The sequence below is a fragment of the Manacus candei genome, unplaced genomic scaffold (assembly GCF_025592945.1).
Source record: "Manacus candei isolate 608988 ecotype Guabito, Panama unplaced genomic scaffold, ASM2559294v1 h1tg000005l, whole genome shotgun sequence".
In the NCBI taxonomy this organism is placed as follows: domain Eukaryota; kingdom Metazoa; phylum Chordata; class Aves; order Passeriformes; family Pipridae; genus Manacus; species Manacus candei.
In genome coordinates, this window is record NW_026138053.1 from 26389931 (window position 1) to 26408575 (window position 18645).

The 18645-nt window shown below is 45.5% G+C and overlaps 1 protein-coding gene across 1 annotated transcript in view; it reads right to left on the reverse strand.

Annotated features, from left to right (window-relative positions):
• COLGALT2 (collagen beta(1-O)galactosyltransferase 2) overlaps window positions 1-18298 on the reverse strand; it is a 55755-nt gene extending 37457 nt beyond the window's left edge. Inside the window, exons 1-3 of the mRNA XM_051798845.1 lie at window positions 18191-18298; window positions 11777-11804; window positions 9136-9733 (exon numbers count right to left, since the gene is read on the reverse strand). Coding sequence (XP_051654805.1) covers window positions 9136-9733; window positions 11777-11804; window positions 18191-18283 — 719 coding nt within the window. The 5' untranslated portion in view covers window positions 18284-18298. The remainder of the gene's footprint in view (window positions 1-9135; window positions 9734-11776; window positions 11805-18190) is intronic.
• Window positions 18299-18645: the final 347 nt, after the last annotated feature.

Sequence of the window (18645 nt, forward strand, 5' to 3'; positions counted from 1 at the left end):
GGCTGGGTCACTGATGCACCATTTGTTTATATTCTCACACAGAGCTGCAGCTGGGAGACAGAACTACCCCCAAACGTCCCTTCCCTGTTGGCAGGCAGCAGGATGAAGCAGCCAAGGACCACACTGCACACACATCAGGGATAAGGGAGAACAGCCAAGGTCAGTGCTGTGCACCTGCTCCCCTCTCTGCAGCAAACATCAAACCACGCTGGCTCCTCTCCAACGAGGTTTTAATCTCTCTTAAACACTCTGGGGTTTTTTTTGACACAATATCAACATAACATTCCTGCATCCTCACATAAACTGGGAAGTGCTGATGACTGGTGGAAAGAGCCTCGCTGCAAAGCTTTATAGGTCATGTTCCTCTTTGCCTCCTAGAAATAAACTGTAGGAACAGAACAGGTTTCTCACAGCTTTTCCTGGCTGTCTAAAGCTCAGGCTTCCTAGTTAACATCTTTGTAGGATTTGCCACAAGCAGGCTTTTGATTATCTAATGACACAGTAGTCCTACTAAAGGAACTTGCTTAAGTTTACTTGGCTGAAGTCTGGTGGGGAATAATTCATGGATTCAAGCTAACAGGCAGAAGGGAAAAGAAAAAAAAAAAAAGCATTTGTCAGAGTTTAATATTCAACTTCCACATCATGATTAGCAGTTTAAAGTGGGACTGCTGGAAAACAGCCTTTTCCTCCAAACCTAGAATGGTTTGGGTGAGAAGGGACCTTTGAAGGTCACCCAGTCCAACACCCCTGCAATGAGCAGGGACATCTTCAACCAGACCAGGTTGCTCAGCACCCCATCCAACCTGACCTTGAATTTTCCCAAGTACCTTGTAAGGACAAGCACGATTGAAAATACCGAGGAAATAACTCAAACAGCCTTCAATTCTCATTCAACCCCCAAAGGTACAATGCAGCATCTGCTTTAAGAGCGCTGTTGAGGCAGTAGCAAACCCAAGATTCTGACCTGCTAACTGAAGAGATAAGCACCTGCTATCAGCTTCAGGATGTAAACTAACACTTCACAGTTAATGCAACCTCATTTTGCCACTGGGTGAAATTCAAACCAGGCTGCAGCCACACATAACCTTTCCCCTGCAGAGAGATCAAAGAGCAAAACACTAAGCAAACAATCCTTTTAGAAAAAAAGGGAAGCCTGTACCCTGCCTGGGGAAAGGGGGGAAAAAACATAAATAAAAATATTTTTTCTCCTCCTTACAGGAAAAAAAAGCTTAAAAGAAAAGTAAAAATAAACAATTCCCTATTGGAGCTTAAGTTTTACAACACTAATGTGAAAGAGCTTAAATGAGCCCTACCATGGCACTGTAGCTTACATGGCCACCCACTATCTTCTGCTTCAGCATGAATTTAGATCCTCATGAGCTCCAGGGATGACAGGCTCAAACCTAATCCATGTTCTGGTCCAGATCAAGATCTGCTTCTCTTTAGAAGAGGTGTATGACTCCTATCAGTGCACCCAGACAGAACAAAAGGCAAACAGCTGGAAACCTATTAATTCCATGTATTACAACCACTTAGGCATCAGGGATGACACTGATGCAGGGATCCCCAGCAGTGCCCATGTTTTAACAGTCCCCGGAAAAGGAGCAAGGACAGACTTTGGCAAAAACATATTCCCAATCCAAAAAATTCACACTGTTTTACCTGATGGTTGCATGCCAGTAAGGGGGAAAAACATATTGACCATGTAAACAGTTGGTCAGAATAAAAGCAGAAGAGACACCAGGCTTCACTTCTGAATAAGATTTCATTTTGTAGCATGTTCTATGGCTACCTCAAATAAGTGATCACCTCTCCCAAAGAAAAACAAGAAAGATATGCAGGAGTATGAACATAATTCCAATCTTGTGTAGTGAATTCAGTCTCTGGTACAAAATTAGGCCATTTTTCAGCAGTGCCACATCTGTGAAGAAGAGGATCAACACATTACATTACAAAACAGTGTCACAACCAAAGCAGTTTGCAGAAAACTCTGGTGACTAAACTCCATTTGAAAGCATATACCAGATTCCTAGTCAGCTGGAAAAGGTTTAAAATCACCATGTAGTTGTTAGGTTCCCTGTTAATTCTCCAGAAAGAAAACTGGAGTCATTTTATGGTAATAAAAGTGCTCTGATCCAAGGACACCAGATACAGATATATAGACAAATGCACGTGCTTGCACACATAACCGAAACCAATTATTTCATGTTCGAAAAGTGGATTCAGGCACTGAGTGAAGCAAATTGTACACAAAAAAAGGAAAAAAAATCCCTTTTTTCTTTACTGATGAGCCCATCAGCAGTGCCACATGCTTGTATGAAGGAGCTGGGCATTTTGGCAGAAGAGGGCCAAAAATCCACCTTGTAGAGAACACCAAGATTTTTTTTATTCCTATCTTTCTTTACCCTGAAACTTTGGTGCATGTGGGCCCCATTTAGCTGTAATCCATCCCTGGCGAGGAGCACCATCAGTGTACACTGTGCTTCACTAGAATAAAGGAAATGAGATGCACAGAAAGAGACTGAAATAATATCAAGCCTGAGACATCATCCCACAGGAAGGAAATTCCAGGTTCTCACAGACAGCACCCCACATCACCTCAGTCCTCTCTGTCCTGCAGTCCATATGGTCTTTCAGGGCGTCTCCCAGGACCGCCAGCGAGTGCTGGTGGTGGGTGATGTTCTGCACACCACGTGTATCACAGACCCATTTTTAGAGAATTCTGACCCAGTACGTGAAGACTTTCAGTCCCAGGGGACTCCAATAAATAACTGCAGGTGTGTGATAATTTACACAGAGGATCAAAAAAGCCCTTCGGTCTCTGTTTCAGTGCGAACCCCTGTTCTTCTCTCCTCAGGAAGGCCCCTGCCACACCTCCCAGGGACTGACCCCTCTCCAGCTGCACTCAGACACCTGGAATTCCTCAGGAATTTGATAAGCTGTGATCAGGCAGTTTTTTGAAAAGAAGACATGCTCCATTTAACAGAAAGATGCAAAAGAGAAGGGGAAAAAAGCTGTTGGAACAACAGCTCATCCCAAATGTCTGCCACCCTCAGCCAATACAAATTTCCAAGACACTCCTTGACAGCAACAGTCTCACTGGAGCAGGCTGCCCAAGGATTGTGGAGTCTCCATCCCTGAGATATTAAAAACTTGAACTGAAATGGTTCTGGGCAGCCTTCACCTGAGCCTGCTTTGAGCAGGGACCAGATAATCTTTGGAAGTGCCTTCCAGTGTTAACTGTCCTTAGGAGATCCGTGCATTAGTCCAGTTGGAGAAACACTGAGGAAGGGGAGAGGTTCTTTTTCCCTCTCTAATAAGAGAACAACAGCAGGAATTGCTTCCCCTGGATCAGACCTAACTGATCCCTGCTTCCAGAAATAAGAAGCTGAAATAGCTTGTATGCCAGGAACATACAAGTGAAATTGCCTTTTTTTTTTTTAAAGGACAAATTAACACCAGTGCTTAACAGCCAATACTGGTTGCAGCTGGTCCTTTGACACGTTCCCACAGCTGCCTCCACGTCCCCCACACCTGAAGATTCTTCAGAGGACATGCCAGCACACAGCCTGGACAGTCTGCAGCCTGAACTGGATGAGGAATCCCAAATCCAGGCAATAGACAAACAGGGGATGAAGTGGGATCCTGCCCTGGGCAGGAATAAACTAGGTGACCCCTTGAGGTCTTTTCATCCCTACTTTGTACACATCAAAAAATCTTGAAAACTAGTTCTCCTTGACCTTTGAAAGCATGCAAAAGTTTATCATATCATTCTGCTATCAAACTCTGTCCTGCTGTTTCTTCGCGGCAACATATTATTTTACGGGATTCCAAACTCCAAACACACCAACTGCACTACAAGGCACCAGGAAAACAATGACAGACAGACTTATCTCAAAATGTGGTTGCCAAAAGACACCAGACCAAATAAATGGTTGTATTTTCAGAGATACAGAGCATGCAGGATGCAGATATTAAAAAAATAGATCCAACACACACAATGTATTAGGGTCAATAATCTCACAGGCCTTCTAAGCAACTCCTGTTCCTCTCAACACTTATCTCAGGTTAAAAAACACTTCAAGACATCAGTTTTTCAGTATAATCCCTGCACCTCTGGGGGGCTTTTTATTCATTTCATGAAATATTCCAATATTCACCTTGATGTCTGGTAGACCCTAATACAAAGTATGCAACAAGATGCTTTTTAATGGCATCAAAAAGGCATCAATGTGTGAGCACAGCAGGAAAAACCAAAGAAGCTCTTGCTACTCAGCAGTTGCCATCACAGAGCTGATGCCTCTTTTAACATTTCTCTGCAGAACTGCAAGGTTTTTAGCTGAAGTGTAGGTTATGTCTTGCCACGCAGACCTCAGCAAGGCATGGCAGTAATTTTTGGTTTCCCTTCAAATGTTTCTACTGAACCATTTCATGATATCACTTGCTTCAGTTTGCCAAGAGTTAGAAGAGGGAGGGAGACCCAAAGGACAAAAAAACCCTGTGATTGTGGATGTTGGGATGGGAACAGTTCTTTAGCATTCTCTGGTTTTCCATTTCTTACACAAATTTACTGCACTTGAGTGCAAAAGTGGCCTCAACAAGTAAGAAGCAGCAAGCAATGCGAGTTATGAATACTATCTCTGGTCTTGATAAACTCAAGAATTTTGCACAGGTTACTTAACCTTTCTTCCCCAATTTCCCCAGGTAGAAATTGGAAGTATTTACTCCCATTCTTTCTTTTGATGTAGTCATCTAAATGTAAGTTCTCTGGTAGAAAGACTCTCTGCAACATCTTGGACAATGGGAACATCACCTTAATCATAAGGCTTAATCCAAGGCTGTGCAAGTCTAACCTCTCTTAGCACAACTTAGTCTATGACTGTTATTAAAACTATATAATAAATACATTTAAAATACCTACAAATACTAATGAGAAACTAAATCCCACAGGTTTAAACAACAAGCCAAATGAAAAGTCAATTCAATTTCTAAACCCTATGTTTTAATATTGCCATGTGGAAGTCACAGCGTAGGTGAGCACATCTGAAATAGATGCAAAACACCAGTGGACAGAATCAGGAGAGGCAAAGCCAGCAGACTGGAACTTCAGCATTCCTAAGTGATTAATAGTGACCATGAAGATTAAAGTGACCTCCTTGCTCAAATGGAAACAAGGACAGAAAACACAGGGCATTTGAAAGCCAACACCTCCCTGTGAGCAATTGCAGCCATTAAAGATTTAAATGATCCCTGCATCTCATTAAAGTTTGTCCTCTATGTGGAATTTTTCACATTAGAAAAATAAACTGTTGAAGAATAAGAAAATGCTCAGGTAGAGTATTATCAGCCAGACTAATAATATGTAATTATGAAGTATAATTGTTATACTGATCTCATCAGCTTCTATTTTCAGCTACAACCAGCTCTTTTAAGTTGAAACCATTCACTCCCTGGAGCTGTGGTACAGTATATCCACTGATCTCTCAGCAGGGATTTATTCCAGCTTTCCACCCATCTCACTATCCTTTACATTATCATTTCTGAAATCTAAGCACACTGTGATCCCCAAAGCAAGCACAGATTTTTTCAAGCACAAAAGAACCTAATTACTGCTCTCAAGCACCAATTCAATTTATGCAGGCATTCAATCCTCAGGTTAGTAAAAGATGGGAGCAGATGGCCCACAATGATGAAATAGCAGGTATTTAAAGATGAAATTACAGACAACTTTCTTTGCTATACCACCACTTAATCCAAGACTAAGGAAAGTGTAAAGCAATGTGATAAACTGCTGAACAAACAGACTTTTAGGTTGTCCACTACAGCCAAGGTGAACCTGTCCAACAAGCAAATACTCTGCACCTATAATCAAACGGATCTCAAACACACTCAGCACTGATAAAGTACAGAACAAAAAAACCCAACCTCAACCCACCCACAAGAGGGTTGGGACATGCTGACTAGGTAACTTCTGGGTCATTTTTGTCCAAGATAGAGATCATTTTCCCTCCCTTAACAGCTCTCCAACCCCAGCACAAACAATGCTGTCCACCTTCCCCACAAGCCCACGTTTCCCAGCTTGGCTGGGCTGGGCTCAGCCCACCCTGCTGATCACACCCAGCCACACAAGGAGCCCATTAGAAGAACCCTCCCTGGTTACAAATTAGATTGTCTTGAGTCCAAGAGCCATGCCTTCTTAAGGTTCTCTCCCATTGCTGGGCACCAGTGTGTTTCTCACAGCATTGCGTATTTTTGAGCTGACCAGTCCCAGGGGAGAGCTGGGACCTTTCCTCCTTCACAAGAAAAGGTGACTGTCACCTCCAGCATTACTCCTCCATGGCAACACCAGAACCAGCTCGGGGAGCACAGAGGGAAGCTGGGTTCTGTGGCTAAAGCTGGGAGCCGTTGCTGTTCCCACCTGGATGGGCAGCTCCAAAGGCTCACAGAATGCCTACAGTCAAGCCCATCCCAACAAGCTCAGCGGGGCCAGGACAGAGACCGGAGCACTTTGCACAGAAATTCCCACCACTAAGTCATCAGTACAATCCTGGGATGACCTGGAATGACCTACAATCCTCCAAGACAAGGACAGCTGGGGTTAAGACACGCCAGGGACCAGCCTAGGAGGCAGTTCAGATGCAACTTCCTGATTCCTGTAGAGGGAAGTAAGAAAGGAAGGAAGGGTTTAACTGAAAGGCCACGGGTCACTACGTGCCAGCTGGCCCCAGGCCAGATGTCCTGCTCAACTCATTAGTAGCCAGCAAGTTCTTCCGAGGTTGCTCACCACGACAGCTACTGTCTTCAGAATTAAGTCATAATTAAGACCAAAGGGAAGAAGGGAGCACAAGGCTGCCCAGCGTACATATTTTGCTCAGTATCAGGATAACAAAGGTTGAGATTAATTGATACAGACTGCACAAAGAAAATTCAATGCCTGCTTCAAACTCATTATCTCTTAACCCATCTTTACTGTCACTCATAAAGCTTCCCTCTGGAAATCCATCTGAGGAATCCACTGTTGAATTTCAGCCCTCAAGCTATGCAAAGAGAGCATATGGGAGCTTGAGAGATGATACATGCTTTTAATTTTCATTCTTAAGACCTACATTTGGGCATTTTAAAATGCTGACTTAACTCAAGAGAATTTTGAAGTAGCATATAAGTGGCAATGGAGAAATGGGAGTCCTTGACAAACACCACTTCCCTGCCCTTCTCACCAAGCTATCCCAGTAACACAGGGACACAGGTAAATCCTGGAATTCATCTGTTGAAAGGACTCTGTCTGAAACACAAGATGCTTCCAGAAATGGACTGTATGGTTTTGTTTGTTCTCAGGAGACTTGACAGATACCATATGTGATCTTCTTCTGGGTGGGTACTTTGTGTCCTCAACATCTTCGGCTCTGAAAAGTCTTATAGGGGAGCTGAAGTGAACTGGACTAAACCTCTCCAAGGAATCACTGCCACCCTATAGGTACCTCTCACTCTCTGTAGCAACTCAGAGCATCCTCAGAACTTCCCTTCCAGTGGCTGTGGCATTTTAGTCATTCTCATTTTATAAAGCCTGACATTTTCAACCACAGATTTTCCAGTTTAACCATGCCTTGTTTCTGTGTGCAATCCCCTTAAAAAGAGAGTGATGTTCTTATAAGAATCTTAGCATATTTTAAGTTACCTTAAAATAAGTTCCCATGAATACTTTCACACAACACTGCAGAGTCCTTAAGTTTAGCAAGAATGATGAAGTAATTTACAAAAAAAGTTGTAGGGCCAACCAATTATCTACAGGACCTAAAAAAGAAAAAGCCCAAAACTTATTTTACACTTGTACAGTGAGAAAGGGACGTCAGAATCCACTCTGCTTTGGTGATCAGGAATGCACTTACGACTCCCACAAGGTTTTATAAACACTGGGCTTAGCTGAATCACAGGCCACATGGCGTCTGGTAATATCTGTTCTTATACACATGTGCTACAATGAAATCCAAACTGGTAAAATTCCTACTGATACAAACGAATGCAGAGTCATGGATCTACACTCATCTGAGTGTGAATTTACCCACCACCCTACACCAGCTTGTAATTCCACAGTAATTCTACTTGTAATTCACAAGCGTGGCACCCCAAATCTGGGCTGACAGCACTGTTTTCTTTGTGCATCTTCAATCCAAAAGGATAAAAAAAAAAAGGTAAAAGAGAGCCGTGCACTGATAATACCAGGCACTGATGTTCTGCAGAGCCCTGTACCTGAACACAATCCCAGCCACGTTCCTGAAGCACACACAGAAGCATCTGTTTAATGACACTTCAGTGACTGGGGGGGGGGGGGGAAGTCCTCCCCACACCCCTTTATACAAAGTAAAATTAAATCTTATTGACTTTTTAAGTTAACAGGAGCCTCCCAACAGACTTCAGTGAACTTTGGGTCAGGCCCTATAGCACCATTTCTTATTTTACACCATTACCACACTTCAAAAGAAAACCTGTTTTGGGGCCTTCCAAGCAACTCCCGTTCCTCCCAACACTTATCTCAGGTTAAAAGATTACTTTTTTCTTTGTCCCCTTGCAAAGGCAGATTGACCAGTTCCCAGATTGCTCTAATTCCCCCTTCCCGACCCCCATTTGACCACCACAGCTGCCCCCATGCTGCGATTTCTGAATACATCTTTGAATCCATCTTCCAGCCTACAGCCTGGCAACAATGCTCCTTTCAATGCCCACCGGCACCTACCCAGCCTGCCTGCTCTCCAGCCCTGGCACAACCCACGCAGCCCCCACAAAGCCCGGGATTTACCAGCCCCACGCTCCCAGACGGAGTTCTCCCTGCCTGTGGATTTGGACACATGCTCGGGCGGCGAATGTTCCCAGGCTCCAGGCCAGCTTTGCTGGGATAACTCATCTCCCTCCGGGCTCACGGCGAAGCCCTCCCGGCTGCCCCGCAGGAGCCGGGGGATCCCGGGACGGGCGGGCGAGCTCTGCTCAGGTGCCAAAGCCCGGCTCCCGCGGCGGGAGCTGCGGCTGCCCCTCCGAGCTGAGGTGCCCCGGCCCCGCTACCTGCGCTCCCCGCACAGCCTCCTCTCCCCGCCGGGGTGGGACCGCGGGGAGGGCCCCGCACACCGCCCCCCCGGCCCTTACCAGAGCGCGATGCGGCTCTTGGGGTAGCTGAGCCTCTCGATGCAGCCCAGGACGTGCGGCAGCGTGTGCGCGGCGTTGCGGGCGAGGATGGCGAGCAGCACCGTGGGCTGCTGCAGAGCCGACTCGGGCAGCGCCGGGGGCTCGGGGCTCGGCGGCTCCGGCGGCTCCGGGGGGGACGGGCTGGCCCCGCAGCCGCCCAGCAGCGGCGGGAGGAGGAGGAGGAGGAGGAGGAGGAGCGGGGGGCGCCCGGCGCTCGCAGCCATGATGGGCGCGGGGCGGCCGCGGGAGCCGCGCCGGCTGTGCGGGGCGGCCGCGCCGCGGGGGGGAGCGGGACGGGGAGGAGGGAGACAGGACAAGGGAGGAGGCGGGAGAGGGAGGAGGTTGAGGAGGAGAAGGAGGAGCGGAGCAGCGCCGCCTGCCCGGCCGGCCCGAGCCCCGAGCCCGGCTCTCCGCACCTCCCCCGGCCCCGCCCCGGCCCCGCGGGGCCGCCCCAGCGCAGGTGGGAGCGCAGGTGGGAGCGCAGGTGGGATCCCCGCGTCCCCCGGGAGGCTCCGGTCAGCGCTCGCCTTTGGGCCCGGCGAAAGTCGCAACCCCCACGCTTCTCACCCGAGTTTTGGGTTTGAAGGAGGCGTTCGGCAGTTCCCTCCCAGCGCGGGTGCGAACGCGAAGACATCCCTTAGTTTGCTGCTTCTGTGAAGATCTAACCCTCATCATTCCCACGCAGGTAGAGAATGAAGGTTAGTTGTGCTTTTATATCAAAGAGGTTCTCTCAAACATCCCCGAGATGTCTGTGTGAAGCAACTGCACACCCCACGCCCATCCCACACTGCAGGAGGGATGTGCATAGTGCTGTTGTCCCAGCTGGAGTGCGGCTGGAAAATTAATATCATGGAGTCATAGAATGGCTTGGGTTGAAAGGAACCTTAAAGCTCGTGCAGTTCCACCGCCCTGCCATGGGCAGGGACACCTTCCACTAGCCCAGGTTGCTCCTACCTGGCCTTGGGCACTTCCAGGGATGGGACAGCCACAGCTTCTCTGGGCAACCTGTGCCAGGGCCTCCCCACACTCACAGGGAAGAATTGCTTCCCAATATCCCATCTAAACCTACCCTGGTTCAGTTTAAAGATGTTTCCCTTGTCCTGTCACTATCTGCCCACTTAAAAAGTCACTCTGTCTTTTTTTATAAGCCCTGCTCAAGTACTGGAAGGGTCTTTAAGGTCTACCTGGAGCTTTCTCCTCTCCAGGCTAAACAACCCCAGATCTCAGCACCTCTCCTCCAAAGAAAGGGAATACAAGGAGAATATTCCCTGTATTTCATTGACTTTTCTGCCATGGAAACATTTGTATGAATGGACCAACGACAATTTACCATAAAAATAAATAAAGCATGTTTCAACAATTAAAATTATTGGGTCATGATCTTAAAAGGGGCATAGTAATCACAGCTCTCTTAGAAGTTAATAGGATTTGGGCATGCTAAACCCTTTTCAAGATGAAATCTCTAATTAACTCTAAGGGCCCCACCATGGCATATTTGGGTTTTACTGTAGGTAGGTGGTTTCTCCAATGCAGACAGATCCACTTTAAGTAGGCAGCACTCTTGGCTGTGTGCTTGCAAAACTCAAATATAAGGAGAGCGAATTCATATCTGCTATTCTTTGTTTATAGAACTTAATTTATCATCCACACCAAATTATAGTCTCAGTTTCCTGATCAGATGACTCTCCAAAAAACTAACACAAAAACATCCTAGAAAACTTCAATAAAGAATCTCCAAAGGTCATGGAATCATCTGCACTAAAATTTGAGAAACTCCCTCAATTTGTAAGCATCTTCCTGAACAATTACTGCAAATATATTCCTCCTGTTTGCCCTTCATGACACCTTTATAATTGTCCTTCTAGAATGATACATTAATGAGGCTTTTCTTTCATGGTTAGTTTGCCACATGTTGCTTTTATGCTTGGATTCATTAACCAAATAGAAGGAGCAGCTTTGTAGCCTGTGTGAAGTGATTAGGGTTTCACAGGAGCCAGCTGAATCCACACACACAGAATTCTGCTGTTGCGCACAGGACTGCTCCAGTTTGGAGGATGGGGACTAATGCTACTGAATTATACTTGATGTGGAGGGATGTAACCTGGCATTTTCCATCCACTGCATATTCAAGCTGGGTCACAATCCCGATTTTAGGAGACTTCAGGAGAAATATGCATCTCCTGTGACTCCCCTTGGCCAGGCCTCCCCTGTGGATGTGTCATGACGACACAGGCGCTTCTCATGGGAGGGAATGCAGGGTCAGGATCAGGGCCAAGCAGAGATTATTTCCCCCCAGAAAGAAAGGAAGATCTGGAAGGAAGCAACTGCAAAGCCTTTGTTCTACCTGCAAAGTGTAAAGGTGCAATCCAGTTTGGTGGTGTTGCAGTCAGTGTTTGCAGAAGGCTGACTGGGCTTTTTATCCTGTGCAGCTCTCAATGTCTTCAGTGAAATCTAAAGTGCTTTTAGTTCTCTTCGCACTTCTCCTTTATTTTCTTTTTTGAGAACAGCATCAGAGCCATAACAATTTGCTGAGGGCAAATGCAATGCCTCCAGCAGCGTCCTAAAACCAGTAATTTGCTCCTCAGGGTGACATTCCCCTCACTCACACCACTCATGGTGCTTGCTGGCTCCTGTGGCACACAAAAGAGAGAGAGCAGCAGATGCCTGAAACATGAGATGTTCTTCCATGCATAAGAGAAAGGAGTCAACTCAGCTTAGTCTCTCACTCCCAGCCACACAGCACGGGGGAAAGATTGGAGAGTTCAGGTAAACAGTTACCCTGACAATTCATGTCATTCCAACATCTATAAATGCATGTTACTTTATGTGCATATACAAAGAAATCTGTGCACATTCTGACCTCTTTATTAGTGGCCAAAATTCTATCCTGTTTTTTTTTTTAAAGCCCATACTCAATCCTGCTGTGACAGGACAATGAGCCACTGTGTGGTGAAATATTTCAGCTTTGAGGAAGAAGCAGCTTTTTGCAGACCTAAGTCCCACAGAAATTAATTTAAGCCATTTGTTTCAGCCTCCTCTAAACATCCACACCAAACACGAAGATTCCAGCTGAGAGAACTGTCTCTGGCAGTGGCGTACTCCCTCAGTTTGACAGGTGACAAATTTTCTCTGAGGCAGCTTTCTTCTAATTTAGACTTGTTTCTCACACAGTGGAAAACAGAGGATCTATCCTGCTGATATTTATAGACAAGTCTATTTCCTTTCATTTACTTCTTCGTCTCTGAGGACTCAAATCCATCCAATTATTTTCCCAGCAGTTGAGTAAATGACTGTTGCCAACTCTTCCATGAAAGTCTCAGAGACTGGATTACTTTTCCTGTCTATTATTTATTTATTTTGTACCCAGGGAGTTGAAGGGCTAGCTACAATAGTGGTTTTTAATCAGGCCAACCTCCTCAGAATTGCTTAAGTTTGTGTCCAATATGATTTTCTGCAGTTACCACACACACCAATTTATGTATTAAATATGTATAGATTAATTTTCATTGATCCTTTATTACAGAATAATCATTAAGCCTATAAAGAAGAAGGGTTAAAGACAGGACAGTTCACTTTTCAGTAGGCCCTGCGTCAAACTGATCTTCTCAAGATCATACTTGGTGTTTCCTCGAGTCAGTGCAGATGGTTGACATTTTCCAACCTCAGCCAGATTTTTCTTGGTGTAGCCTGGCCAAGTACAACCCCAGTGTACAAGTGATGCCTTTGCAGTCTCTCACCTGATGTTACAAACAGCACACAGCTTTTTTTTTTGCGTGGACACCAGCTTGAGGCTGTTCAGAGACAGAGACAGGCCTGACTTCATTCAAACCACTGTTTGAAGTTCATCCAAAGAGGCACTAAGGCAGATGGAGCCGGTAAACCAGACCTGGGACACTTTGCATTAGGCAAAGCAGATTCTTGTTGGAAGTCGGAGATATTTCTAGTAAAGCGGTATGAGATGCTTTTAATAACAATACCTTGAATCTATATCCCTTAAGCAGTCTATGAAAGCTTCAGCCACCGTATATTAATTAAATATTCTTTGCTTTAACCCTTTAACCCTTCTTCTTAGGCTTGATGATAATCTTATAATAAAGCATCATTGAAAATTAATCCATATATGTATTTAATACATTAATCGGTATGTGGGTTGTAACCGCAGGAAGTCACATTGGAGATGACCTTAAGCAATTCCGAGGATGTTGGCCTGTTTAAAAAAAAATTTTTAAAAAAAATCTCTATTTTAGCCAGCACTTCCATTCCCTGGACACAAAATAATCAAACAAACAGAGAGATAGATAAACAAATAAATAAATAAGAAAAAATTAACCATTAGAAAATGGTATCGGGAAAGGACCCTTTGTGATAAGGAATATACATCTATATATATATATATATATATATATATATATATATATATATAAAATTTATCGGGCTTAAAGCAGCGCCTTTGGCCTTGGCTGGGGAGGAGGAGGGGGCGCGGAACGAAGTTGGGGCGGAACCATCGGGGCGGCGCCGCCGTTTCCGGGGAGCGCTGGGCCGCGCGGCGCCGCCCGGAGCGAAGCCGCGTTGCACAGCCCGGGCAGCGCATGGAGCCCCTGGCCAGGGCGGGCACGGGCGGCGTTTGCCCGGCCCAGGGGGGCGAGGGGGGCACCGACCCGGGCCAGGGGGGCACCGACCCGGGCCAGGGGGGCACCGACCCGGGCCAGGGCACCTCCGCGGGCGGGCGGACCCAGGGCGGCTGGGCGGGGGCGGCTGGAGGCAACTGGATGACGGCTCACCCCACGGTAGGCCGGAGCGGGGGGCGCTCGATCACTCGGGGGGCCCGGTTTGCCTCCTGGATCCAGACAGGATTCCTCCGTCATGGCTCTGAGGGACATCTCGGCCCCCCCCCGGAGGTGTGCTGCGCGGGGAGATGTCAGTATAACACATATTGGGCGTCCCGAGGGAGTCTCCGGCCTTCGTGGGGTGGTCGGGGAATGCCCCCGATCAGCAGGGGAGGGGGTTGTAAATCATGGAAACGCAGTCAGGAAACGTAAATGCCTTTAAATGTTAACTCCATCTTAATTTTTAGCGCACCAAAAACACGGAGGGGTTTAATTTTGGCCATCACTCTATGTTGATGTGCTATAGCAAAAATAGGTAAAACGATTTACCCAAAAATAGGTAAAATTGCACAAAGCTAGAGCTGTTCCAGGAATAGATGTGATTCCTCATTTATTCGTTTATTTTGCTTGCTTTTTTAAGTGCCAAGACACGGGGAATGCGGAAAAAGGATCTTTTAAGATACTGTCAGAAAACAAGTTCTGCTTTTGATTGCCTTAAAACTGTTTTCAGGCTTCAGTGGCTCCTAGGGCTGTACAGATTCTGGGTTTGGTCTGTGCATGCTTAATATAGCTTGTGTTTTCCTTCACCAACATTACTTTTTGGGTCTCAGTTCACAGAAATGATGTCACTTGATATATCTGACAGTACTCAAGTCTATGCTGCATTTCTGGTGTACCTGGACCTCCTAGAAGGTAAATCATGGAATTGATTGGGTGGACATCTCAACAAATGTCTTTGCCTGTAGGAGCTGTTAAATTAATTGTTTATGCACTGGCAGGACCTTTCCTAGGAAGGCCTTGGTGCTCTTTCTGAAACTTCTGTTGCTGAAGGTTTTTATCCTGTGCCTACCTGGAGACTTTACAAAGATCTTATCCAGCACTTAGAGATGCAGGGTTCCAGGGCAAAGACAGGCAGCATGGAAAAAAAAAAAGCAAAAGAGGAGTAGGGGAAGGAAAAGGAACATAGAAAGGTAAAGTTACAGGTTCAGTAGTTGGGCATAGAGTCCTCATTTGTCAATTAATGTGAAGTTACTAAATCATAGTGTTTCACTGAGGGTACCATTTAGCAAATGGCTGATGTGTGCTGGTCTGTTTTCTGGAAAGGGCAAGGATTCCTCTAGGACAGGAGATCGTTTGCAAGTGTGGTGGCAGTAATTTATAACAACTGTGGTAATGTTATGTAATAATGTAGTGATTTATAACAAACTGTAGATGTTGTGCTTAGGGATGCAATTTAGTGGGGGACCTGGCAGTGTCAGGCTGGACTTGATCTTAAAGGGCTTTTCCAGCCTAAATGAGTCTGTGAAATCCAATGTAGTCTTCTGGTGTCTGCTAAGAGTGGAACAGAGTTATGTGATACATAAACTTCTGCCTGGATCCTTCCAAGTTGGCTTTATTGAAAAGGGACTGCGAGTAGGCAGCCAGCCAGCCTAATAAAAGTATTTCAGTTTTGCTTGGAGCCTGGTGGTTCTCAAGGTCAGGGAAGGGAGGGATTTTACAGGCCAGAAAGTGCTGTGTCTGTTATTGTTACACCTCTGAAGAAAACACCTTAATAGGCTTTAAGACAAGGTTTCTGTAATTGTGCAGCAAAAGTTTCAGCCTTACCCCTTCAAGCAGAAGGGAAGGGCCGTGTATTACCATGAATCATGTTTTTAGCACCTGTTCTTTCTCAGTTCAGGATACTGATAAAGTCCAGATTTGGATTACAGTGCTGCAGATGACAAAAGCTGTGTGGTTTTATCTTCTTTTTGCCTTTTTGGAAGAGAAGCTTTGTCAGACAGATCCCTGTTCACCATCTCTCAGCGGAGCTCTGGAGTCAGCAGGCTGGTACTGCTCTGTGGGTTTCTTTAACAGGATTGCCTCAGAAGGGGAATTTGGCAGATGAACGGGGCAGTTTTCCTGTGAGGAGAGGGAGGGAAAACAGAACCTTAGATGTTAACTTGAATATTATATTTGAATGATTAAAAGTTGTGTTTTGTGTCCTGGTCCTTCTCATCACTGACGAACCTTTCTAGGGAGAAACTGGCACGAGGTGAAGCCCGTTGGAGTAGCAGAACTGCAACTGGTGTGTTTACATGCACGTGCAAGAGAGCAGGAGGGTCTCCAGGTGATGGTGCCGGTGCCTGCCCACATCTTGATAAGCCATGAGAGGTGAGGATGTGGTCAGCGCTTGTCTCGTGTTACCAGTGACATAAAATGAAGCACAGATGTATTTTACAGGCTGCTGATGGGTTTGTCAAGAGCGGAAGGGACGGGGGAAATAAAGGAGTGTTGTAGGAAAGCAACATCTCAGCCTGTGAGCAGAGTTAATTTGGGTGCTGCAAACATACAGGCAGCTTGGAACACTAAAGAAATCTCAACTTTGCATCAGTTTCTGCCTCTCCCGCTCTGGAAGTGGTGCTTGGATGTCAGCTTTCCACAGCAACTGAGGCCTGCTGCTAAACACTTGTTATTGTTTAGAGCTGCATGTGCTCTAGGAGATAACAATGGATACCAAAGTATGTGTTTGAGAGACAAGGTTAGAGTAAAAGACCTTCAGAGCTTATGTTTTGGACATTCTTGTGCTGATTTTATACTCTGGGAAATCTAGTGATACTTTTTGAGTTGCTGGACTTAAAAGTACCTAAGAGGAAAGAAATCCACTTGGACCTGTCTAAGAATAAGTTTGTTTTATTGTCAAGTCTGTGGATAAACCTTATGTGATTTGGTTTGCTTTTGTTTTGAAACTATACTTAGGCTACTTTCAACAGGAAATTCCTCTTACTTATCTAGAGTTTAATGTGTGTTATTTTTGACTTACTGTCCTTACACATGGCAGAGCAATTCTCAAGACAGCTCTGAATGTGTGATATTGCAGATATTTGCAGGCTAGAGAACTTCCACTTCAGTAATTTTACAGTGTATTTTAACTGGCCCTTAGAGCAGCTCAGACACATAATGGGATTTACACCTTGATAAAGACTTCTTTCTTTTGCTGGTATTTGCCAGTCTGCCCTGTGATGTCTCTGAAGACCTGGACTATTTCAGCAGCATAATATGGTTGTACATTTTTCAATTTCTTCTGGAGGTGGCTCAGGGCTGGTTTTACAGATCTTGCAGGCTTTTGCTGTTCCCTCTTGCTCTCTGGGCAGCAGCCTGACACAGTAGTAGGTAGCTAATTAATTACACTTAGTAGATGTGTGTGTGCACTCTAGGAATGATGGTTTTGCTTTTTTACTTTTAGGGTTTAGAAGTGACAGTTTGCTGTCTTGCCAACAGACTTCTATCTTCACTTTGCTGTGCGTTGGGTGAGGGGGAAGAAAATGATTTACTAGAGTAAATGGGGTTTAGTACTATCTATGTACCGAAAAAAATCTTATATTTGCAAGTATTGTTCAATCACTTTTGTGGGCTTGGTCTTGCAAGAGAAATATGGTGTGATCTCCACACCAGAGGAAGGCTGTTGAGAGGTCTTGCAGGATGAAATGCTGGGTGTCATCCAGAAGCAGATCACACTCAGTGATCTGAGTGTGCAGTTCTCATCTCAAACGAGATTTTAAGTGGGAAAAGAAGGCAGCAAATTAGGATGTGGGATCTTTGAGGAATTCCACCTACGTGCCGAGTCGTTGTGCTTGTTTAACGTAGTACATTTCCCCCTAGGCTGGAAACTTCCATTCCTGGCATTGGGTCAAGGCCAGAAGTGTGTTCTGATTGACTTTTAATGACAGATATTCCACTGCATGTATGTCCTATCTTTCACTGTGTCATTGGAGCTTTTCATTGGGAGCCTCTGACCTTGTTTGTTCTGTGGTGATACTGTTTGCTCTGCCTCTGGCACCGGAGTGTCTGGAATCCTTTACTGGAAGGATGTGTGTTAGGGAGGCAAAGAGTGAATGCATCACATTGATTAAAAGTACAGTTTGTGACTAGGTTTTGCTACAGAGCAACTACATAGGGCATGCTGTCACTAAAATGAGCTGAATCCCAGGCTGTAATGCCAGGTGAGTCTGTAAAAGCCTGTATGTGCTCAATATCCGTGGGTGTTGTCAGGCTGGAAGATTGTGTGCACTTGTGTTTGTGTTGTTGAATGTGCATCTGCATTTTGTTCAAAGCAGTGCCTTGGGTTTTGGTGTTACCTGCTAGAAGTAGAGGAGGTATGAGTACAAGTGAATACACCTCACTTAATGTTGAAAATAAGCCCTTGGAGACACTTGGGAAAGTGAAAACATTCTATCCCCGTTTCTGGGCCTGGAACTGCAAAAAAGCAAAAGCAGCCAGTAAATGGCAGCATTTATGAGCAGCATTTCCTTGCTTAACAGTAAGGCCTGGGTAGGTTTGAATGTGACAAATCAGTCCCTTGCAATCAGACTTCCATCTTCATTCTTCTCTGTGTTTTTCTAAGAGCTTATTGGTGAGGGGGAAGACAATAATTTATTAGGTATTGATGGATTTTATTACTATGTATGTGCTGAAACAGTCTCACATTTGCAAATAGGAGTCAATCACTCTTGTGGGCTTGGTCTTCCAGAGACATAAAGGGTGGTTTTCCTCTTCAAAGCCACGTCAGCCAAGCTCTGTCTTCCCAGGTGTCTCACGAAGATTCCTACTTTGCTGCCACTGGGAAGTGTGTCCTTAAAAGGCCACAGTAAAGTTGCTGTGGAAATTA